Source organism: Cynoglossus semilaevis, chromosome 4, assembly GCF_000523025.1.
Source record: "Cynoglossus semilaevis isolate Cse_v1.0 chromosome 4, Cse_v1.0, whole genome shotgun sequence".
NCBI classification, from domain to species: domain Eukaryota; kingdom Metazoa; phylum Chordata; class Actinopteri; order Pleuronectiformes; family Cynoglossidae; genus Cynoglossus; species Cynoglossus semilaevis.
Window position 1 is genome coordinate 17021215 of NC_024310.1, and position 24959 is coordinate 17046173.

At 40.7% G+C, this 24959-nt stretch overlaps 2 protein-coding genes across 5 annotated transcripts in view; one reads left to right on the plus strand and one right to left on the minus strand.

The window, feature by feature from the left end:
- Nucleotides 1-484: 484 nt before the first annotated feature.
- LOC103378464 (alpha-(1,3)-fucosyltransferase 4-like) lies at nt 485-3445 on the minus strand. Its single transcript, XM_008309686.3, has one exon. The coding sequence runs from the start codon at nt 2654-2656 to the stop codon at nt 1556-1558; it is 1101 nt and encodes a 366-aa protein (XP_008307908.1). The 5' UTR covers nt 2657-3445; the 3' UTR covers nt 485-1555.
- Nucleotides 3446-9046: 5601 nt separating this feature from the next.
- Nucleotides 9047-24959, plus strand: part of cux1b (cut-like homeobox 1b) — a 64591-nt gene continuing 48678 nt past the window's right edge. The window contains exon 1 of one of the 4 annotated variants that reach the window (XM_008309687.3): nt 9047-9507. In XM_008309687.3, coding sequence (XP_008307909.1) covers nt 9364-9507 — 144 coding nt within the window. In that variant the 5' untranslated portion in view covers nt 9047-9363. The remainder of the gene's footprint in view (nt 9508-24959) is intronic. The other 3 variants (XM_008309688.3, XM_025055100.1, XM_008309690.3) reach the window with 3 other exon arrangements.

Consider the following 24959-nt stretch of genomic DNA (forward strand, 5'->3'; position numbering starts at 1 on the left):
GTGTTAATTCTGTGTCTTGGCACTGACAGAGGTGTAAATGGAAATGATCTGCATCACAGCGTCTGGTTCCATCAAGCGCCATCTGAAGAGCACAGGTTCGCCAACTGCCTCGTCAAGTCAGGAGTCGGTTTTTATTCTATGAGCAATGAAAATATGCTGTGTCAGAAAACACTGTTTTGTGTTTTGTAGTGAGGAGCTGAGCTCCAGTTTGATTTACGTAACGCTACACTAAGACTTCACAGACAAACCTCTCAGTTCAGGGAGGCTACGACTGACGCAGCTCAGCTGCAAACCCTAGGGTTGTATATATATGTTAGCAGGCGTTGGCTCTGTATTGGCTTCAATGACTGTGGTTCAGTGTGAACACATTTGCAATGGTAACCACGTGACATTATTATAGAGTTTAATACTGTATTATTTTAAGTCAGACATCAACCCTGAAATAACAAAGACAGAATATTTTAAAATAATTATCAATTTATCAATTTAAGTCTGTTTATTTCCAAAAGAAAAACACCAAAAAGTTGAAAAACCACCAAAGGCCACTCATCAGCATGAAATCACATTGAGTCTTAAAATAAATAAATATATTTTATCATAGAATTCAGACTTTAAAGGAGTCCTGAAGACGATTGTAAACATTTATTACGTACACCTGTTTCTATAGCCCGTTGAAATTAGCAGCAGCTACAGATGCTCAGATTCACTGGACCATTTGTAAATTAAACATGTTAATAATATAACACATTAGTGACTTCTAGGAGAGCAGCACTTGACGGTTCTCATTCCCAATTAGTTCTAGCCTCAACAGTGAACCTTAGTGTGGGTGAAAAAGAAAGAAAAACAGTGTTTGATCGGTGGAGTATAGTCCAGTACAGTTGACAAACCTGGGAAATCAGCATGGAATGACAACAAAAGAAATACAATTTTAGAAAACAAAATACAACAAATAGAAAACAGCTTGGAAAAATTATCAAATGGATTCACCAAGTTAGCCAAGATACACACCATGGTTTAATGAAGTGAACGTATTTGTTTGTATTGGTTTGGTTTCTAACTGTGGTGATTGACAACTAGATCCTCCAATGACAACAAAAGCATGGACGGCAGTAAACGTCTCAAAGTGCAATTCACTCACTGATGAGTTTTTGTTGTTGTTGTTGTTTAAGTGCTTTGTCATCAAGGTGGTAGGAGAATATGGGGCCAATTACAGCTGTTATTGGGTGGGGGGGCAGGGTAAGACTCACAGGGTCAAATGATTGACACCTACAAATAATTTACAGTGAATAACTGATCTAATCCTGCATGTTTCTGAAGGACAGATTGTGCAAACACAGCGACTACCTGGGATTAAGGTAAGACGAGGACCACCAGCCTCGTCTTACATTAACAATACATTTATTTTTTTTAATGTAGAATTGATTTTTTAATAGTTTTTTTCACCATGTATGTCAGAGTTTTATCTCTTTGTGATACAGTTGTGGTCTGGACTTCCTGGACACAGTGATGTCCCCAGCAGCAGGCGCTCCTCCTGCTCCTGCTGGTGATGATGTGTTCACGAGTAAAACCACTTAGTGAGGTCTCGGACCACCTGGGTCCTGCCTCTGCCCCTCCTGGTCGTCTTGCAGGCTAAGCAGTAGTGTTCTGACCACATGACGGGTCGGTACAGGGCGTAGTCGCCCCTCCAGTCCAGGTGCCTCCTCAGGAGCAGCGGGTTACGCTTGAGCATCAGCAGGTACCGGGCGAGCCCGCGCACCGTAGGGAAGTCATCAACGTGTATGAAGGCCTCCGGGGGCAGGAAGCGCTCGTAGTTCTTCCTGTCCGGACCCAGGACTACCGGCACGGCACCGGCCTGCACCGCGTTCCACAGCTTCTCCGTGATGTAGTCTGTGTGGAGCGAGTTCTCCAGCGCCAGGTAGAACTGGTATCGGCCGAGTAACCGCACCACACTCCCCTTGCTGCTGTCCTCCATCGGCTGACCCGCGCGTCCGAACACATCCACATCGATGTAGCGGCGCAACTGGTAGTAGAAGGCCACGCGTGCGTGAGTCTCTGACCAGTTACTGATGACCCACGCCACCAGGTGGGGCCGGCGGAGGTCCTTGTTGGATGGTCTGTGGAGCAGGTGTGCGCGGCGGCCCAGTGAACTCCGGGTTCCGTGTGTGCGAGGGATCAGGTAGCCGTAGGGCAGGAATATATCCGAGTCTGTCCGGTAGCTCAACGTGAAGTTGAACACGCCCTCCAGCTGCCACAGCTGCGGTGTGTGGCTGGGAGACTCGTAGTTCATCCAGATCCACTTCTGCGCACTTGGCCTCGGTTCTGGCGGCAGTTCGTCGGAACCGAGGACGACGTCTCGGTGGTGTATGACGACAGCGTCAGCGTGCGCGTACTCGCGTCGGTCGTCCGTGAGCGCGCAGCCGCTGATGTGAAAGAGCTCGTAGCAGTCAGGGAGGTCCTGGCGTCGATGGAACGGATGGGTCCAGACCAGCAGCGTCACCGGCTCGTGTCGCTGCTTCGGCGGCTGAGAGGTAAAGGGCTCCGGCAGGAAGAGCAGGCAGAGTCCGAGGAATAACGAAAACACGAGCGTGGCCACACACGCACAAGTGCGCATTTTTCTACACGAGAGCAGCACATCATGTCTGCTGCTCTCTCTCATGAGTAGCAAACAAGCGAGTTACACTTTAGCACAAGTTCAAAATGTCTGAGTCTGTAGACTACTAGGAAGCAGGAAACTTAAGGACAACAATCAATCACCACAGGCTGCCGACACTCCCACGTGACCTGCTTTATAACACACAGATAAGCATGCAGTTTCTATTACGAAAGTTTAGGCAAAGACAAAGGACCCACTGTCCTTAAACTTGACTCCCTGCATTGTCCTCCCTCCAGTGTGTCCTCCACAGCGCTGCCAGGTGTCCTTGTTAAGAAGGTAATATTTACCCGGTGCTAAATGCTCATGGATTTTTGACGTGGCAGTGTTGGATCTAGTTCCTGTTCCACTTGAATAGGGCGTTTGTCAGGCGGTGGTGAGGCCTGCAGCGTCCGGGGCCAAGACACTGTTTGAGTAAACACATTGGTCAAGGGAGGAGTCCAGATGCTGTGAGCTCAAGCCTTGGAGACGAGCTAATATTAACTCAACTCACTTTCACATTGTGTACAAAGGAAAGGTGTATTTTCCAACGAAAATTGTGTAATAAAAAACTTAATTTATCTAGATAAAAAAACTCTGCTGCCTGGAGTTTATTAAATGCTTTTAAAGCTCCCACGAACCATACAAATGACTTGGCGGGCTCAGTTTGGCCCCCGGGCCTTGAATTTGAGACGTGTGCCTTACAGCAAGAACAAAACATTTTCATGCTCAATGATGACTCATTTCAGTTAAATCGTTTTATTTGTGCCCTGTGGGGAATTAAACAAGCATAGAGCAGTTCTACAAACAAACATTTACATGTCAAAAGTATAAATGTGAAGACAATTGGACGAAAAGGAAGAATGATGTGCAAGGTGACAGAAAATGCCTATGAAATAAAAGGTATTATTATTATTAATATAGTTTATTTTAGCAGCACTGGTGCAAATGTAAGTCATCATAGTAATTTAAACACTGAAGTGCAGCAAGTAATTTAAATAATCTCCGGAAGAAAATACTCTTGCATGGAGTTTGCATGTTCTGTGTGTTGGTATGGAAATAATATATATTATTTTGATAGATAGAGAGATAGATAACTAAATATAAAACTAATAAAAATTGTAATATTAAATATTGATTAATAAACGATTTATCATTATATTATACAGGTTAGAAATCTTTAGGTATGATCTTTAGGAATCACTGCTTTAGGCCTGCACTCAAAACATCAAATGTCTGGGCTTCCATTTTTCTATTTTTCCATCTAATGATGCGTAAAACGGCAGTGAAACTTCTTGAAGGAAGCGTTAAAATGGTATTTAAAGCTTTTATTCTTGTTAGTTTGATGAAACAGTGAACAGTGAAAGCAAGATGCTATTCAGGCTCCTTACCGCTAGGTGTCTCTACGCACATATTCAAAGTTACCCGCAGAGTGGGTCGACACGGTGAGTCGTCTCCCAACATACATGTTTAATTTGACCAAAGAATAAATATTTTAGCTGTAAATTAACCATGCAGGGAGACTTCGAATAGGTTTGTCCTGGATGTTTTATTGATTCGAGTTGGCTCCGCGTTGTCAGGAGAAATGTAAAAGTTACTAAATGTTTTTGGTGTTTTAGAATAAGCCCACGCAGGAAGAAGAATAAGACGGGGGGGAGAGAAGAAAAAGCCATCAGACAGTGGTGCTGTTTGTGTACTGGTGATCGGCCTTCCAGGTTCCTGTCCTGGTGTGGATGGATTCTGATGAAAAGCTATGAAAGAATGATGAGGTGACAGGGTTGGAGAGCCTGCGCTGTGTGTTGAGCGCGAGCCCTGGTGGGCAGGAAGAACACGCTGTGATAGGGACAACATGATTTCCCCCCGCAGACACAGAGGATGTCATGAAGTCTGAACGTGAGTGAGAGGGGAAACAAACATCCAACGAGGAGCAGTGGGAGGAGATGAAGCAAGAAGCATGTGTGTCTCCTCCGCTGGGTCCTCCTCCTTCCTGTGACATCCATTCACTTTTCTTCACCATCCAGTGAAAAAACGTCTCTTTGTGCATCTGTGCATGCATTGGTGTGTGTGTGTGTGTGTGTACGTTAGTTGGAGTTTCGCTCATGAGAGGTTATGTCTTCTTTCTGCATTATTTATCATCCCTTTTAACAGAACAATTCTATTTTAAGCCAATCAGTTCATGTCCTGCCCGGGGTTTTTCTAGGGTAAAAGCACAGAATCCTACGAGCTGTGGATACGTTGGTTGGTATTTCAGGCCTCAGGTGCTTCAGTGAAACCAAAACATTTTCTTCTTGTGTGTGTAAATAACAGTGTATATTGACTGTGAGAGCAAAAATAAGTGGACACAAAGATGTCTCTGCAAGAACTCTTTAGAACCCTTTAACCCACTGAACACTGCCCCCATAGGAAAGATGAAGAATTGATGCCAAAACTGAGTTCCAGGGTCAATGTAATAAATGAAGCTACAACACTATTTAGAACATGTATTTAAATGCTGTGTGGTGAAAATCCTACCCCTGCTTTAAAGCACAGGTTTAATATAAAGCATTGCACGTTAAGAGAAGTGGTAAAAAAAACCCCACTGATCTTTTGACAGAGCCAGTGAGAGACAAAGCTGAGTGAAACATATGGATTCTTACTTCTTTGTTTATGATGCGTTTTCTCTTGGTTCTAATCATATACAGCACCAAAGCGTGCAAATGCTGCTGGAGGAATGCTATAATTAAGGCAGGACAGATTGATAATGTGGTGACATTTTGCTCGGCTCAAATTACAGCCATAGACAAACAGTGAGCCTGGCATTTATGTGAGCTCCATCTTTCTTCCTTTCTCTAGCAAGAAAAAAACTTTTGTCGTCAAACCTCACAGACTTTAAATCTCCATGGAATGGTTGTTTTGTTCCCCCTCTTGTGCTCTTTATTTTCCACTTTGTAAGCTGCAGTGCCTTTTCTACTGTATGATTGTACTTAATAATGATGACTTAACTGGATAAATATACTCTTTGCTGTAGTTGTGAACATTTTTTTGCCTTTACCGCTGTCCTATTGAATCACATAAGTGATGCCACTGTGTATCTTGTGTTTTTCTAGCTGTGCGAGTCATTCCAGCACAGAGAGATGCATTCAGTTTTTGATGGGACCCCCAGGTCTTCACTCATCTTTCCTATTGATTTTCTCTTGCTTTCCTTTTTGCACTCCCAGGGGATGGGATGTCTCAATCGGTCCGGGCCAGAAAAGGAGAGTGTGAGCGATAGAGAAACAGATATGAGATGAGGGGAAGAGAAAAATGGTGAGTTGAAAAAAAAAAGGTGAAGGAGAAAATGTAAAGAAAAAAGGACGAGGGTGGAGGGGTCTTTAGTCTCATGGATCACGGAGGCCCTCTCTGACCCTTGACATTGATCATGACCTCGGGGGTTAGGACAGAGGTCATAGGTTGTGTGAAAGTGCCACTGCGGCGATTCACTCCACTGCTGGGCGATGATGATCTTATACAGCCTCCTCGGCCTGTCTGACATGATCAGTGTTGCACTCTGCCTGCAGCTCCCAAGGGCCACACATTCATCTCTAACCTGGCCACACTAGGGCCAGCTAAAAGCACCTTCAAGGCCAAAGACCAAGAGGGACACAGAAACAGAGAAAGGAGTGGAAGCAAAAGCCGAAAGGAGCAGTTTCCTTGTATGCCCCATGGCTGCGTAAGCGTAAAAAGATCTGGTTGTACGTTTTAAAATTTAAAGCTAAGTCAAATATACTGCACATGAACTGACAAGGCTGATTTTATGGGCCTCACCATGTTTCTTTTATTGTCCTTGTCATGAACAATTTACACAGTTTTGTCTCCTCTTTAATTTTACCATATGTTGTAATAAAAAGACAAGCGCGGGGGGAAAAGCCCACACAAGTCATTCATAGACAAGTGTGAGCTTCAATGGCAGGAAGAGGATAATTTATGGATGAATTGATAGTTCAGACTCATTTTTACTCGTTCAAACCAAGACTACGTACATCCTGCTGTGTTTGAACGATGGAACCTTTTTTTGTTTATTTTTGGATGAAAGATCTGATAAATAATGTCAGAAAAAAATAAAAAATGTTCTCAACCTAATGTATAGTAGCTCAGAGTATGGTACCTTTATTGTCATTGTACAGAACTGGTGCTTAGTGGGATTCAAACCCGTGATCTTCTGACAACGTGTGATTCTCTAAATTCAGGAGGTCAGTTTTTTGTGATGTTATGAGACAGCTGGCAGGACAAAGTTGTGGTTAAGTGTCCTATCCAGGGACACATTAGCATAAAACTTCACTGAGTTTGTTGTCATGGACTAAAACAGACCTTAATTAAAATAAAAGACACGAAGAGAGGCTGTGGTTTGGGAGGTACAAAAAAAACCCTGGAGTATTAAGAATGTCTAACATGATGACAAAGTACTGTTTGTACATTTTTAGCTCTGTTTCTAACTATAACTGAATTGACGAAGCTGGGGTCAGGTGGAAAAGTGTGTTTATTTGAATTCAAAATAATGACTTAAAAAACTTTTTTTCTCTACTGTCTACGTGTTCTGTCGTTGTAATAAAAAAAAAAATCCCACAATGGTCACAGTGCAGAGTTAGTACGCCTCTGTGGATTATCTCAGACCTGTATTTCTGGTCTGGCGCTGCGACAGGTAACATCACAAGTCAAGCAGGTCAAGAGACGGAAACACCTTAAACTGGTCCAGAGAGGGTTGGACATGGGATCTATCAGTTTGAGTACCAACCTTTGTATTTTTTTTAAAGGATAAAAAACCACTTTTCAGCAGAGTATTTATTACATGTCGTATCTAAGTCAAGATCAACAAGTCACAGACTTTCAGGAGACACTTTTGATGTGGTTTCAATGGCAACAAGTCAAGCCAAAACAAACATGAATCATGTTGCTGCGTCTTCATTCATAATGATTTGTTAAACTGGCTCAGCCTTTTTAAATGACTTGGTTTGTGGCATTTAAAGGGACAGATGTGGATCAGTGGGCAGAGGAGGGTTTTTCCAAACACAATGTCACACTTTAGATGTAAGATTTGTGCCAATGTGTTCCTGAGCCAGGCACTAAACCTTACTGACTATAACGTTAGCCCCAGATAAACAAGGAATGTTGTGTCAGGATAGGCATCTAAGGTAAAAAACCTTGCAAATCACATATGTGTAGTATCTGATGTTGCTACCCCTGAAAAGATGATTGTTCTTTAGTGGTTTAAATTTTAAATGTAGTGCATAGTGTATAAAATTAGTAATAAAAGAATGCAAAGAGCTTTGAGCATTTATCACTGAGCACCATTCATAATGAAAAAGCAGGGAGATGCAGAATGCTTTCAAATTATGTCAATTAGTGACCTGAAAGTCGAGGTAACACAAAGAACCAAAATGCCCACCTTTGTATCCGACCAGGGGCAGAGAGAGCGAGGTCATTATCTACGGCAAATTCTTGTGTTATATTTAGTGAATGTAATTAGAGTCTAATGGCTGTGAAGAAATGAAAATTATTGGAGAAAAAGAAAAGAGGAGAAAAAAATACCAGCGTCAGTTTCCACACGGAATGGCTTTGCATCACACTCGGCAAGTCAAACCTAGGAAGCCACACGAATCTAAAAATGAAAACAATGTGCACACCAGATGTGGCGGACTGATAAACCTGAGCAGCTCCACAATAGTCTGGTGCATCGAGTGGTTAGAAGCTGACGCAAAAAGCAATGTGGCTTTTTAAATTGCAAAGGGCTGTACAGGTTGACACGGAAATTCAGGACACTTTATATATACAGTGTGATTAGTAATACTGTGTTTCCCTCAGAGGAACATCCAATCACTGAGAGGGTCAGTGGTCACGGCCAGCAGGACTGACGCCCGAGGAGCTGCTGGGGCTCAGTTAGGTTGTTCAAGGTCACTTTTTTATGACATATGTATACAAACTGACACAAAAAACACCGGGCTGAGAAGAACACAAAACAAACTTAATCCGATCACAGAAAAATAGTTCCACAGACTATGTACACAGTAAAATTAGTTTAATACCGACATGCTTTATCTCAGGCTTACCCATGTTTATAAACTGTTATCTTTATTTACTTACATTTTTTAATTGATAAATCTTCTTATTTTTTCATTTTGTTCCATCAGAATGACTTGATTAACCCAAAACTAAAACACATTTTTAAAAATAGATTATTTGAAAAAAAAATTTAATGAAACAGATGTTCATTTGAAAAAAAAATTTAATGAAACAGATACACATAAAATAAACATTGTGGAAAATGTTCAGTGGAGTCCGCAATGTAAATTATATTGTACTCACTTTACAGTAATAGAAAGCAAAGAAGAAAGTACGCTCGTCATTAATTTACAGAAACAGTAATCTAAAAAAAATTAATAACTATCTGTTGTCAAAAGATTCAAAGGAAAACCCCGTTCCAACGTATTTTCTCCTTTTTGTTCAAAGAAATAGCTTCCTAGTGCAAAAACAATTACTGTGATCTTTGTGATCCGTGTTGAAACACCCATTTGCCTTTATAAGTATGTTTACTTAGGGGTAATAAAAGTAAGAGTAATTCAATATTAGCTCGGTTATTTACCTGTAATATGTGAGTGTTGATAAAATGCTATTTAAGTAATTATAATGGCGTTATTAAGGCAACCCTTCTTTACGTCGACTCCGTTCCGTACGACAACTGCATCCGGGATGGACAGAGGCAGCGATCCGTCCCGGGTCTTATGACCGCCCGATCCTCTCCACTGAACTCCAACCCCCGCGCTCTCTATCAGCATCTCATTCCTGTCTCAATATGTCTCAAGATGGCGGCCAATGCAGGATCGATGTTTCAATATTGGAAGCGCTTTGACTTACAACAACTACAGGTCAGTTGAGTCTCTGTTTAAAGCGTCTACCCTCGGCTCGCCGCGGCTGCTTTCTCTCTCTCGGCGGCTGTGTGGGGTGATTCGGGCGACCGTCTGGCGTGTGTTTCGGAGGAGAATTCAGGAGCCAGGGCTCACATTGATGAAAGTGGCTCTCTCGCTGATCAGAAATTGATCCTCTTTGTTCAATTCAACATCGATCGGACACTGCTACTGGGCAAGCCGAGGCGACGCCGCGGGGATGCGCTGAAATAAAAACAAAACGACGGAGCTTTTCGGGGGAAGCTTTTGGTTCACTATGTTTATTGCGTGTTCTTGAACTTTTAGTGGAGCGAGTAGCCATAGTTAGCCCGACGCTGTAGCCGTTGTAAGGTTGGATAATTTAGGGGGAAAAATAAGTGCGACTCATTATACGGTGGCGCTGTAGTGACACCAGCCGTTCAGACGGGCAGCACAGACACACAAACGCCGCTCTGCTTATGTTTTTTCTGCATTTTACGGATTGTTTTAAGTTTATTGGAAACATTAGCAACATTAATAGCTAACGGTTTAAGAAGCACTTATATTGAAGTCGCTTCTGTGATTATGGTTGAATAACTCGGTCGTGTTTTTTCCCTCGGTGTCCCCTCTGACGGCTATTATACACAGAGAGGTTTTTACAGACGGTGCCACGTCTGTAGAAGTGGACGGGACAGTGTTTGGTGATGCGGTGAAATTAAGTAAAAATATTAATGATCTACATGTTATTTTCCGTGTTCTTAAAAATACACATTCCTCGGTTTTATTCAGGTTTTCATTCGAAAATTGTAAATGTGCATTTTGTGTTGAACAATTGCTGTTTACGTTAGGCAGGTATTAAAAATTAGTTTATACACCTAAGCAGTAGGTGGCGCTAAGTTTAGACCTCATCATTGCAAAAGTAAGGTACGATGCGATTCAATAAGGCAGATTAAAAGCACTTAATATTACATTTATATTTTTACAAGACCCAAAACCTTATGAACAGCCTCAGAGATTCCATTACAGATAAAATAGTTACCATTTCAAAAGTTTTTGCAATTAAAATGACGATTTATCTTTAAAACTGTTTTTTATATTTTGTGTTGTAAAAAGTTGATATTTATAATATAAAAAACGTTTAGTCAAAATGTTGCTTTATTGAAAATAAAGCAACATTTTAATAATACATAGAAAGTCCTAAAGTTAAGTGTATTATTTCTTAGTGACGTGATGCTAAATAATTTCAACCTTGCAACTTTTATTTCCAGGTGCTATCAGTAGGGGTTTTCACTTATTATGAAAGTGTGTTAGTTTCTCACAATTTGTGCTTGTAAATGTATATATAAAACATGTTTACTACATGTTAATATGTGACATGAGATGCGTATTTGGGAGATGGAGGTAAAATTTCAGCAGGTCTTTTGCAAACATGCTCACATTTTTTTCCTACCATGGCTCTTTTGGATTGCCATATTCCTTGCATTTTTTTCCCATCAGTCTGCCCATACCTTTAATGTCTGACTTTTCCTCTATATAACCAGTACAACAAAGTACAAACTCTGGCCGGACTTAAGTCACAATGGAGCTTAATAGCGTCACTTTCCTGTAGCCTTAAATTAAATATTGACAATTTGTGAATAATTATCAGTGAAACAAAAACAGCAGAAGACTAAATGTGGACAAGTGAAATATATTGCCTTATAATTATGGACACTAAATTGAAGCAACCTGTCATAATTATATATTTGTAAAGGTTACCTTTTTTGTATTAGGAACTGTAAATTATAAAAATTTACTTCAACCATTTTACACAGAAATTAGTTTAACTATTTCCTGTATACTACACCACTGTTCATTTACTGCTGTTTTTGTCAGATCTTGCAAAAAAAGAAAAGAAAATGGCTAAAGAGTCGAAAAAATCAACCCACCATACCAGTCTTTGGTTGCCTTGATTTCTACAGATTGGCCATTGAAGAACCCATATCTGCTGACCTTTGGCCATGACCTTGTTGGTTAAGATGAACTCCAGAAATGTCCCAGTCTCACGCACTCTACTAATCTCTGTGTGCACAGATGTCCATGGCATAGTAGAAGAAATGAGGAAAAATATTCAGCCCATTCAGTGTGCGTGAAAATGGTCTGTGTGTATTTGAGCCTCTATGACCTATCACAAGACATGTAGACAATGGCACAGTTGTGTTTTCCTGTGGCATTTTTCATGCATTGTTGAATTTCAAATCACAGTTTATGAATATTAGTGGTCCAGCCGCTGCAGTCATTAACATAAGATTACATTATGTAGGCTACAACCCAATTGTCCATACATTATTTTGTAGATCACTCGGGCTTGAGACTTAAACTTTAATTTAGGTCACGATGCCCCCTATGACCGGGTAGACAAAAGGACAGTGAACAAATTTTCCCAGTGTGCTTTGTGTTGCACTTATGCCACATCATCAAGGCTTCACTTCTTCTATTTATTTGATTCAGTTTGGTCCTCCTACTCGTGCCCCCTTGTTCATGCATTATGTAAAACATTGGTGACTGCTTTCTCTTTTCTTTTCCTGCACTATCAGCCCCCCCCAACAATCTTTTACTCCCTCCCACTCTGCTCTTATCCCTTTTAATTTTTTCCCTTCTCTTTTGTTGTTTCTTGCTCTTCTGGCCGTTACCCCGCTCTTGCCCATTTCACCCCGTTTAAATCAGTGCGAGTGCGTGGAATTTGTCTAAGATCAGTCTTCTTTTTGTGGATAGACTGCCAGCACAGACAGTGAAGGCACTGCCAGCAGCCAGAACATGAAAAATGCATCACATAAGTTTGTGATAAGGCCCTGGGTAATTATGGCAAAGGCCCCTATCACAAGCGATTAGTCTGGACAGTGAATCTGAGCGTGTGCAAAGAGGCTGGCAGTTGGCAGGCCTGTCTGCAGGATAGGAATCAGTTGGAGCTGTGCACGTTTGTGTGTGTGCATGCGCCCATGTGTGTGTATGTGTGTGTTAGAAGTGCTCCGAACATTCACTGTCTATTATTGATGACATCTTATTTACTCTCCCTCCCACAGAGAGGCTCCTGGAGGAAAGACTTCAGAGGAGAACATTTTTTATTATGTTTCAGTATAATGTCAGGTTGCCATATGACCATGGCCTTGTTGGCCAATTGCTTTCTTATTTTCCTTTTTATCAAATAGAAATAAAACCAATCTAAATTGTATGTAAAACAAACATCAACGATTTTTTAAAATTTCTTTTGATGGTGACAAACCAGTCAAATCTAGTTCTATTCCTCAGGCTGCAGCCGCTGTTGTTCATTAAAATCTGTATTTGATCATGTGTCTTGTATCCTGTGTTGGAAACTAACTAGGTGGTTGTTACAGGACACAGAGTGCTTTGAAACAGCACAGTGAGCTGTTAACTTGTCTTCTCAGCATTATATTTTCTTTCCCCGCGCCACTACAAACACAAATGGGTGCAGCCCTGATGCTTTTAGCATGGTCTTGCACACTTGCAGAATGGATCAGTGTTTCAGAGATGATGGGAGTGTGACAGTGAATTACAGATGGAGAAGGTTTTAACATCTGTAATCCCCGTTCGTCCATTACAGAGCTGAGTTTCTTTAGAGGGGATCATTGCCACTGTTCTGCTGTTTTCTGTGTTTGTTTGTTTTTTTTGCCGGAACATTGTGTTTTTGCTAAAAAGTGGTGAGAATTTGCATTTCATGATTTTTAAAACCCTACAACAATTTCAGTGAATTCCACTCTAACATCCCTTGTTTTCAAAAAGCGTTGGCCATTAGGGACACATTTTCAAATGAAGGAATGGAAGTCTATAGCTCACCTCATAACATTTTTTGGAGCAAAGCACCTCAAGCCATTTGGAAGAATAGTTTACTGTTAGCGGACAGCTAAATAGTGACTAATATGAAAACTGATCTAGAGTTGGTTCTTGTTCACCACCTCCTAATGGGTAAATTTAGGAAAGGGGGTTTGTAAGCTGATCCTGAAGCTGTGGTCATTGGCAACCTGAGTGGTTTAAATCTCTCAGCGACTGGCCTGCTGTTGTCTGCAGGAGTTTTAGTGTTAATTTATGAGCCGGTTGTCTGAACTCGGTGGAGGGATATTTTTACCCCTCTGTTGCTGCACAGGCTGGGGGAGTACAGAGGAAGGGGCATCACGTCATGCTTTTACTGTAGCCAACCGCTTCTCTGCCCAGTGACAAAACCTGGCATTGGGACTGAGGTTTCACTGTGTTGGTGGGTGGTGAGCAACTAAGCGTGAGTCAGAGTGAGAGAGATGAGTGCAAGTCAGGTCTTTGGTCTGCCCTCAGTCTTCTTTGGTCCGAGCTTTGGTATCCTACTTTCTGAGAGACAGGAGTGTATCCTCACAGATGTTGATAAAACCAGTTTGATTGGGAAGAATGTGAAGCAATTAAAAGATTATAAACCTTTAAATAAACTTTATGGGTGGCTCGTTCTCCACAGTGGCCTAGACTCGCTAACTTCATGGCAGTTTAGTATTCATCACGCCCTGGCTCAAATTCTCCCGCCCCATATACTGAGGTTTGAGCCTGGAGCAGGAATCCGAGCAGTGAAAGAACTTATAAATGCTGATTATGTAACAAAATTGACCATGTCTTTTGATATTTTAAGAATAAAATAATGCTGTGTAGTCAAGAGTCTGAAAAGTAACTTTATTGCAGACTGTTTGCAGGTGTTTTCTTCTCCAGTCTGTAAGTATTTTTGTTGCTATGGTTCAACGAGTGCTGCCAAAATTAACACGGTAGCAGTATTAATCCTTTGGTGAAAAAAAAGAAAGTTTTAATGCATGTAAATGCTTTGGCAGACTGACATACTGCAATTATTCGATTCTCGTCCACTTGTCATGGCTCTAATTTGCAGTCAATACCCATGTTGTTATTTACACACACATCTCAACACTTTGTATGTGTTTGTGGGGGCTTCGACCTCTAGTAAGAGGCCACGTTGTGCCAGATTAATTTTGCAGCCTTTTTGTCAGTTTATAGTTTTAATGGTAGTGCAAAATAGCAAATGTTCTAAAATAATAAATGAATGTGATATATATAAATACATTGATAGATGTCAATCAGTGATATTCCATGGCACTAGAATGACTTCTGTCCAGTCCTGTTCTCTAAAAGTGTCTCTGTTTTTCATTTGTGTTGAAGCTAAGCAAATGTCACCACAAAGGCAGCCAGTTCCATTTAAACTATGACTGCCTTGTCACCTACAACTTTATATCATCACAACAAGGGCAGTTCAAAATAAAACTACAAAATTTGTCCAGGGGCAAAAGTTGAACTTGGCAGTGTAATGAAGAGTGAGCCCAATATGTGATCTTTTTTTTTTTTTTGACCTGTGTTAAGAGTGTTTTGCTCCTGTAATTCATCCAGATATATGTTTCCTTCTCCTGCTTTGAAACTCGAGGTGAGAATTGGAGGTGATATTTTCAGGGTGGAGTGCAAAGACAGAAGTTATGTAAATGTGACGTAAAAGAGATGTTATATTATAGTTGTGTCCTTATTGTCACCTGTCTTCCTATTCAAATCTATTTTTAAACACATGGCTTATGTTACTGTTATTTGCTTTTTAAATCCTCAGAAGGCCTGGTATTTGTTTATATAAAATGTAGGATATTAAAGTTGTTGTATCCACCTTATTCCTGGCTTAACTATGTGTGTTGCCACGATAGCCACGCAAAATTCTACCTCTGTGTCCCACTTGTTGCTGTGGGAGTAATTTTAGGGCTCAGTTTTTTTGTAATTTCTCAGCCCTTCACCTTCCAATACAATTGACACGTGGTTAACCTCAGGCCATAGCTTCATGTCATCCACCCCTCCTGTTAATTTTTAAGGGGTGAGGCGTCTGACTTACTGACCTTCATTTTGAGGTTGGACTAGCTCCTCAACAGTGTAAAGCAGCTAACTATTTACAATTATAGCTGAATTTCAGTCTTAATATCATTTCCCACTGTCCAACAGATGGTAGCGGAGCCTACAGGTTTGATGTCAACAACTTTTGGCAAAACCGGCAAGTCTGTTGATTCACAGTTGAATTGTGGGAAATATGAGTCAAGAATAAGGAAGACACATCTATAAACTCTTCAGTTCGTTAGGCTTAGTACATTCTGCTGTTACTTTGAACTGTTCCCAATAAACAAATTCATAAATCATAAAAATTAGAATGCCTTGAGGTGGCATGACAGTCAATAGTTTCTGTCTTTGATATTTACAATAAATTTGATTATTTTCTACCGTGATCTTCACAAGCTTAAGGGTGTACTGTGTTTTTACAAGCTGGCACGAACTTTAAAAGTAAATTATTGTGCATTAAAATGTAATAGAAATTCATACGGGGTGGGGCTCAATCATTGCAAATGCAGACAAAACTCCCTGAAATGGAGTTTTCTGACACTTAAAACGAGACTGTAATGTAACTACACACTCAAATTCACCCCCACTCCACAGCCAGTAGCAAAAGCGCAGGGGGCAGTTTCCAGAGACCTATTTTCAAGTGGCAGGCATTATTTACAGACCCATGAGGAGACTCTCACCTACAGCATCATAGAGTTTCACCGTATCTCGTGACAGAAGCATCCATTATTCTGCTGCTCTGTATTCCAGTACAGAAAGCCTTGGTTTCAGTGACTGGACACTTCTTTTTGGGGTCCCTTTAGAATCAGAAGGCTGTTTTCATTTAGAACCTTGAGATGCTGCCCATCGTATTTTCAAATCAACAGCAGTGGCTTCAGGGCCAGTTTAATCTTGGGTGATAATATCAGACCTGAGGTTTTCAATCTACAAAAATGTCACCCTCACACAAGGATATTATTACTGTTGTATGTTCTTCAGAGATCACTAATAATCTAAGGATATTTACAATGAGATGCTTTAAGATAATTATGTATTTTGTTTAATATATAATATCTTAATATTTCTTATATTTTTCACATTTCTGGTCACAAATGGTATGAAAGATTTAGCACACAATGTTTATCTAAAGGTCAAATTTAACAATTGTTGTAGGTTAAGCAGCATTTTCTTTTGAAAGGTGAGTCAGTAAGATAGAGTGGTGGCAGTGATGGCTTAGTGGTTAAGGAAGTGGACTTGGTTGAGAAGGTTTCAGGTTCAAGTCCCCCACCTACCAAGTTATCACTGAGGTGCTTTGAGCATGGCACCGTCCCCACAAAGCTGTGCACTGTTCACTTTGGTGATGGGTTAAAAGCAGAAGTCACATTTAGTTGTGTGCAGTGGTGAGCTGTGTCACACTGACAAGTAGTTTACGTTCCTTCCTAAAATAAAAATATTTATTTCAACTGTTGTAAATTGTTATCAATTAATTCCTCTCCTTTAGTCATTAAAAACATATCAATTCAAACAAAAAAACTTTTAAAATTTTAATTATTATTCAATTTCCCTGTAGTACTAGAATTTGATGTAAAAGAAAGTATTCCCTAAGACCAATTAGATTATCATGGAACTGTGAGGAAGTAGACAGACAAAAGTATTAAAGTCTCTGTAACAAACAAATATAATTTAACCATGTTCCAAGGGTCAAACCTCATTTCCCAACTGGAAATTTTTCTGCTGAGTTCGTCTGAAGTTTGGCTCATTTTACTGCTGAGTCTTAGGGTACTTAACCTCATCCCTCTTACTTCCCACCTGCTGCCATTTTTAAAGCCTGGATCAGAAAGTTCACCATGTTGTAGTCCTGGGAGCTAGCTGTTAGCATTGCAACCTGCTTCCAAAAAAAAAAAAAACTAGGTCTATGTGATGTTTAGCTTAACTATTCTGCATATAATCAACTTTTTTTTCATGGTTTTGCAAAATTTTGTTTACAGCAAATATTCTCTTGTCTTTTTTTCTGCTGTTAAGGCAATCGTCAGGAAACCACTTGCTCAACCTATTTTAGTGTTGTTTATCCCACTGTTATTAAGCAGTCTGGGCTAAATAAGGCCGACAGCCCTTATTTGCAGACCTGCCCCTCATCAACCCATGACTCCAGTATCAGTGTCCTGTTAGATCATTGACCATAGGTATTGAATTCTAATAGGTCTATTGGTGTACTAATGGTCTGAGTATTGAGTTATGATATTGGCAGGGGCTGATGGCCTCAGGATTGAATTATGATATTGGTGTGCAGCGCACTAATGGTTCTTGGTATTGAATTATGATATTGGTGCACTTTGATGGTGTTGGGACTGAATTATGATATGGCTTGCTATCTGTTAATAGCGCACTCTGTGTAATTTTTAATGTCAATCATTGCGTTAGATCCATAACAGGCCTTTGGCCTCCACACAAGGGTTACATCAGATGGAGCAGCCATCAACCTTCAGCTTTAGTTTTCACTCCAATATTTGGGTCGCTGACCTATTTAGGTTTGAGTTTTAAATATGCATATATTAAATATTGAACAGAAAGGTAAACAGTAATGGTGTGATGGAATGGAAAATTTGTGTACCCAGTATATGCACTTTTTGTGTTTTTTTTTTTGTATTCCCATGTTTTTCATGTATTCATTGCACTTCCTGTATTCTTGTAACTTACACTTGATACCCCTGTGGTTTTTAACACTCAAGGCCAGATGGGCTGTGCACTCCCTAACTTTAAAGATAACTCCTTTCTTTGTAAGTTATATCCCCTGTGAACAACAGTTGTCCTTTTTAAAAGCTCAGTACTTCTTGGATGGTAGTTTTGTAAAGTTTACTCATTCTGTGTTCACTAAAAAAGGACAACCCAGCCTCTGTACTTGCTTTAAATAGTGTTTGTTGTTTTACAGGCTCTCAGACCTGTATAAGACAAACATTTTTTCCTGTAAAAATATATGTATATATACAAGCACAAAACCTTTCTGTTCCATGTCTCTTTTTTCTAGTCGCTCCACCAGACATAAAAATGTAACCTTGAAAAATCTCTCTTTTTCACCTTTTAGTATAAAACCACATTTTTTGTTTTTTTGTTGTTTGTTTTATTAACCCACATTGTTTAGAAAGGAAAAGCAAAAGTTGTTACTATAGTTTTGAGCAATGCTGCTCAAATCATTTGAAGCATTAAAGATGTTTTTGTAACACAATTTTGCAGCAATAAGATTAGGTAAAGGATTTTATTGATCCCATGGCCTTTGCTTTCTAGCCAGTCAGTAACTAGGTGTGGATTTGACATTTTAATACACCTCCTTGTGTTATAAGGGGTCTAATGTTAAGCTAATGGAATTGTAATGGCCCTGAATCTGAGCTTAATTCATTTCTGTAAGTGCCCACACCTTTGCAGTGTTTATGTTGAGCTCATTCCCATTTCGCTAGTTTAAAGGCAGCCAGAGCTGTGATGGTCCTGCTGCCAACTCATGGAGTAAATGGATGGCCTGCCTCTGTGTCAGCCCTCTAAAAATAACACAGACTGTTGGCCTGGCTCAGAAGAAAACTACCACTGATTATGATGATTCAACTACCCTGTGTTCACAGGTGCATGGATATGCATTTTGCACTGGGGGTGGGTAAGGTTTAACAATTGTTTTTGGTGTACATTTTTGGTGTATATTGTTGGTTGGAGAAGTTTAAGGAACACTTTGACAGATTATTAGGATACAGGGGGAAGTGGAGCAGAGTCATTACAATGCTTGTTCACTAAAACAGTACTGTAAAAAAAGGATTATATCAACCATTTTATCATTTATTCTGCTAATGATCAACATACTGTTAATACATGTTACTTATTTGGAAGGTGTGCATGTAGCCCTTTATACATATTAAATTGTGATCAAATGACACAGACCTCTTTCTGTTAAAGTCATTAAATGTCCTCAGACGGCATCTTAACCTTTCACTGATCTTTGACCTGAGCAGCTGTCAGATTGTGGCCGGGGTAGGAGGTGGCCAGACCCTCTAGACCTTTGTATGACCTAGTCTGTCTGACTGGCCTAACCTTTGAAGCTTCCAGATGATGACTTCACCATCTGGCCTGCATTAAACAGGTCTAGTCTCCTTGAACTTGAACTTTTCATTAAAAATGTTCAAGTGCTAAAATGTAAAATAAGTAATTACGTGGACGTGATTTGCATTTCTTCTTATTTTTGTACTTTATGACCCAATGTGAATCCAAAAGGAGAAATTCTGGTTTTGCTGCCTCAGCGACTATGCTGATACTGAAGTTTCTGTTTCAAACTGTGTGAATTGGGTGGACAAGTTCTGGAGTTTACACTTTCATTTTTAACAGTGAGAGCTGTCCTCTTGAGATAGGGGGGAGGGATTGTGTGTTTAGTAGACACAGGCTCATCCCCTGACTGCTGTCTGACCCTGAGTTCAGCAGTATGGTTATTAATAGGCCCAGAGGCCTCAACTTCCAGGAGGCCCTCTGATCAGCTCCAGATGTGGAATGAGAAGAGACGGTTTTACATTAGTCTGTCCATGTTTCACATGAGCAGCAGAAAGTAGGGAGATAGGCATTTGGCGAGACAGATAAAGAATTGGTGGGTAGGCAGCAGGGGAGGGACAAGAGACCTTTCCACACCAGGAGTGTGTTTATTCAGTCTTTGTTTTCATCTGTATATGTTTTTTTCATTTATTACTCTCTGCCCTTAGACCAAAAGACCATAAAAACGTATGGCATCACCATGGTGACCATAATAACTGGCTATAAAACAGCGTGTAAACTGTGAAATAAGACAAACAGACCAGAACAGCCGTGACTGCCTGGCTGGCTGACTGAATGGCTGCCTTCCGCCATAAAACTATTTGAGCCAGACTGAAGGAATGCCTTGGAGGCTGCTGTGGCTGTCACGACACATGAAAGGATTAGGCTCTGTGTTTTATCTCCTCTTTATCTGATGGTAATGGATAAGCTGAGTGTAGCCTATCATCTGATGCTCAGGCTTGGGGTTTGATGTTTTAGTAGGGTGATGGTTTGTTGAGCTGACCGCTTTGGTCTATTGATTGCTGTTTGATGGTTTTGATATGTAGGCTGCGTGGAACAGGTCAAGTCTTTTATGCATTGAAGGCTCCAAATAGCTTTTAGCTGTCCTTCACTCCCCCATTACTCTAGTGGTTCGTTTGATGTTTGGATCAATCAATAGGAAAGGCCTCGGCTTTTACACATGCTCCATCCTACTTCCCACAGAGCTCAATTCCTCTTCCTTTAGTGTGGAGACTTTATATCACATACTCTCAACGCAGAATAAATGATATAATTACAATCCATTACTTAGCCTAACGCAAAGTAATTATTCTGTCATTACTGCAAGGATTAGCTATGCTCATTCTCTCTTTCTCCACTGGGTTTCTTTGCCTTTTCTCTTAAAACTCATGCAAGCGGAGCAGAAAGCCCTTACTCATGAGGGTTGAGTAAGACCTGGCCTAAGGGAATGCTCTATTGATGTTCATCATACATATCAAACTCAGTCAGAGGGTTAGGCCCTGTTAGAAACTGTTGACACCATTGGTTTACTATGTTAAAGAATGGAGCTACATGTATTTGATCTAATGTAATAATTTGTGCATATGAGCTACTGTACTTTACATGCCCACAACTCATGCTTACGTGGCATCATCTGGTGTCTATTACTCTAAGAAAACGGACGTGTCTGTATTAACAAGTGGAAAAACTGCACCATGCAGAGCAACGATCTGTTGTGCCAGAGGCATGTGAGAGTGATGCATACACATTTTTAGCACTCTGTGCCAAGAGACGTTAACTTAAATTCATCTGTGAGAAGACTAGCTTGGAAATAGTAGAATTTTAGAGCAATTTGACCATTGGTCCACTGTGGAACTGTGTAAACATAAGAGTATTGTACGCTTTTGGTTACTAAACTGTAAATCTGACGTCATGTAATCTAATTGCAGTAATGTCTACTGCATATCAGACATGATATGGCAACAGTTTTGTATATGTTCTTGGGGTATGTATATCCTACTTTTCTTTAAGACTTGATTAATCCCCATCGTCTCCCTCCCTGAACGCAGTTTTCCATTTTTTAGTCCATATCAGTGCACTCATCCTCTCCCCAATCTTTTCTCACTGGCACGGAATGGCTTCCTGACAGAATGGAGGCATTAATTCATGGATGAGAGGTGTGATCGTTTCTTCCTCCTCATCCTCTCTCCCTCCCTGTCTCTCTGGGTCTCTCCGTCTTTAGGTGTCCCTACTCTCTGTATCTGTGCTCTGTTTGTAATGCGTGGCCTTTATCGTAGCTGAAACAGCTCGCTACCCTCTGATCCTATCTCAGATCTCAATATCCTAGCCGTTCCACCCTGTAAACGCAGGGATGAAAAATCTTGCCCTTTCACCAATGCATTACACCCCAGCATCTCGCCATACCCCTCTCCTCCCACAGTATACTCCACACCACTCACCCTTTGTGACATAGGCCTGGAGCTAAATTTGAACTCCACAAAATGAGACCAAGAAAGCTGTACTTCCTGCATGCCAGTAACCATCTTAGTCTCATTATATTTGTGTTTAGACTGAGGCCCAGAAACTGAAACTGTTTGTCAGACAATAGTTCAGGCAAAATAATGACTAGCTGTTAGTAAGCTTGAGGTGAATTAAGGTTTGGATGTTGGGAAGATAAAACAAGAACCAATCTCTTGGCACTGAAATGTGGATCAATATAAGCAAGGCTGCTGTGTAAAAAGCCTGTTTTTGATCCACAATTCCGTCAGCATCGATAAGGTGAGTCGTGACAGGTTCAGTGCTGATGGTAGATATGGATCTGTGTTCAAAAACGGAGCAAAATGCTCAGGGATCTCAGGCGTCTTGTTAGACTGGGGAAACTGCTAGATTGACCCCATTCCTCAACCTCTTTGTGCACAAATACAGATATACTTTGTGGTGCGCACACACACACACGTACGCAAAAGTGTTTATACTTCTGTCGTCACAGCTAACTAATGTGTTGTGCTTGTGGTAAAGAAAATCTGTGTGGTTGTGACTCCAACGGGTGAGAGGAAAAGTGAAAAGATTCAGGAGGTGCATGCCTTTGCATCGTTTAACCCAGTGTGGTTTTGAAAAGCAGTGTTTGCTGGCACATGTGAAGTACTGCATCCTGCTTTGTCAAAGGCACAGAGCCAGACATGCAGCCAGAGTTGTAGTCTCTTATCTCTGCTGCTGTTATGCTGTGTTTTGAGGGGGCGTGCCTCTGATCTGTGATCATGTACCGTGTCGTCGTAGCAAGCCTAAGCTGTTGCTCCTGACTGAGCTGCCACCCCATGACTCCACCCCCACACGGTGGGTTCGGCATACAGAGCAGACAGCCACATAGGAGGTGGAACGCTGCGAGGAAAAATGGAGGGGGAGTTAGAAAGATAGAACTCGTAGATTTAAGATAAGACATCTATCCAGACGCCTTTTCTGTTTACTATCATAACCACATAACAGCCTCAGACATGTCAGAGATAAAAGGAGAGATTAGACACTGCACTGACGGGACAGAAGACTTTATTTTTTATGCGCCTTTCTCACAATGCCAAGTACAGGCGTTGTAAACAGAATCTTACTTTGTAATGAACACGATAAAGTATGTTTTAAGATACAAGTTTCTTTTGTAGTGTGACTAACGCTGTGTTAATGTGTTTTACAGTAGAACAGAATGTCTTTTTCTATGCCTGGCTTCAATTCAGAAGTAGTTTTCCCATTAGATTAATGTGTCGAAGACACCAAATGTGTAGCAGTTAACCTAGGTTTTGTTTGGACTAAAGACGTAGTTGCAGACTACTTGGCATGTGTGATTGCAGGCGAGGAGTAAACAAAGTGTTTCTAGCAGTTACAGTGCCAATTATTCTTCAGGGAATGGTAGCTACAGCCAGTCCTCCTGTGGCGTTCAGTGCTCAGAAAGTACTTCTAGTGTCTGTGGCAGTACAGACAACAGCTGCAGATTCGACTGCGTACTGTGTACATAACAATAACTTTGTTGTCATTCCACCATATCTGTCTTGGCATCGTCAGAGCATGAGGGCATGAAGAATTCCGTGAAGTTTTGATACCCCAATTAAAGTGCGTATGTCTCCTGTTATCTCGTTTAGTCTGTAGTCGATATGATTGGCATAATCAGACATGCCTGATTGGTGTCTCCCATTTAATTAATCAGTCTCACTGTATCATCACCTGTGGCTCATTAGAGTAATTAGACTGAATTAGTCTGAGAGAAAGAAGCTCTTTGCCTGCAGATGAGTGGAAGGAATTTCATTAAGTGAGATGAACACGTACCGTCCACCTTGGGTCAAGTGGTAAGAATAATATGATTTGTTTACAGGAGACAGTTAGTTATCTATGATAATATTATTGCCGTTGTGGTCAGGCAGAGGCAGATTCATTTTGTTTGGCCGAGCAATCTGCTGTGCTACAAACATGGATCTTGTTGCCAAAATTCACTAGGTGAACATGTTAACAGACTTCCTTTTTTAAAACAGAGATCAAAAGAATGTGGAAAGACTGGACTCCCCCAGTTCCACCGGCAGATACACATTTGTGTGTGTGTGTGTGTGTGGCAGTTTGCAGGAGGCCTCTTGGCCCAGCCAGTGTTGACGTCTCTCTAGGGACTGTTGGCAATCTGTTCCAATCGTCTTTACAGCTGACCAGACGACCAAATGAACCAGGACAGGGACTGCTGCTGTGGGCCAGTCCAGCCAAACTAAGCAGAGCTGTTACAGCAATCATGCAGACATTACAGCCCACTTACTGCTCTCCTACACACAACATATTCCGTCCTTTGCTAAACTAGACAGTGTTGTCATAACCAGCCAAAGACAGATTTAAAAATACCGCTGGAGTTGATGTTAATGATTAAATGAAGTCATTTACCATCCAATTAAACACTTTTCAGTATTGGAAAAGTAAAACCCAACAAAGGTCAGACTGTGTAAAAGAGCCAAACACAGCAGTTTTCTTCATTACGTTAGTCGTGTTATGCAGAATATAGGTTCCCTTGAGCAACATGTTTGTATTTTTTTGCCCTTGAATTGGCTGCTTGTCAAGCATGTTAATTTGTGATTTATAAGATTAGCACGATGTCAGTCATTAAAGACAGAACATGATGGATAGAAAATTGTAGCGTCATGCCAAATGGCATCAACCCCCGAAGAGCAGCCTTTTCTAATGTTAACGGAATTGTTATCCAAATCTCTTGAGGTTAATGGAGCTGAAAATTCAGTTTACACACTTGTAAAATACAGATTTATTTTTTAGACAGACCAAACACAGAGAATGATTATAACACATACCACCCAAGGATATGCCATTTTTTTCTAACTAATATGAGCGTTCATTTTTGACTCATTTTCTAATATTTCATTATTTCAAACTGAATTTTGATTCATCAAAATTACAACTTTATATATATTCCATCTAAAGGCAGCGTATTAGTTATTACTTTGTGGGAGCACTTTGGGTTGGAACTGTACATAGAAAGATGGTTGCTTAAAGGTGCGTTTAACAACTTCAGAACACGA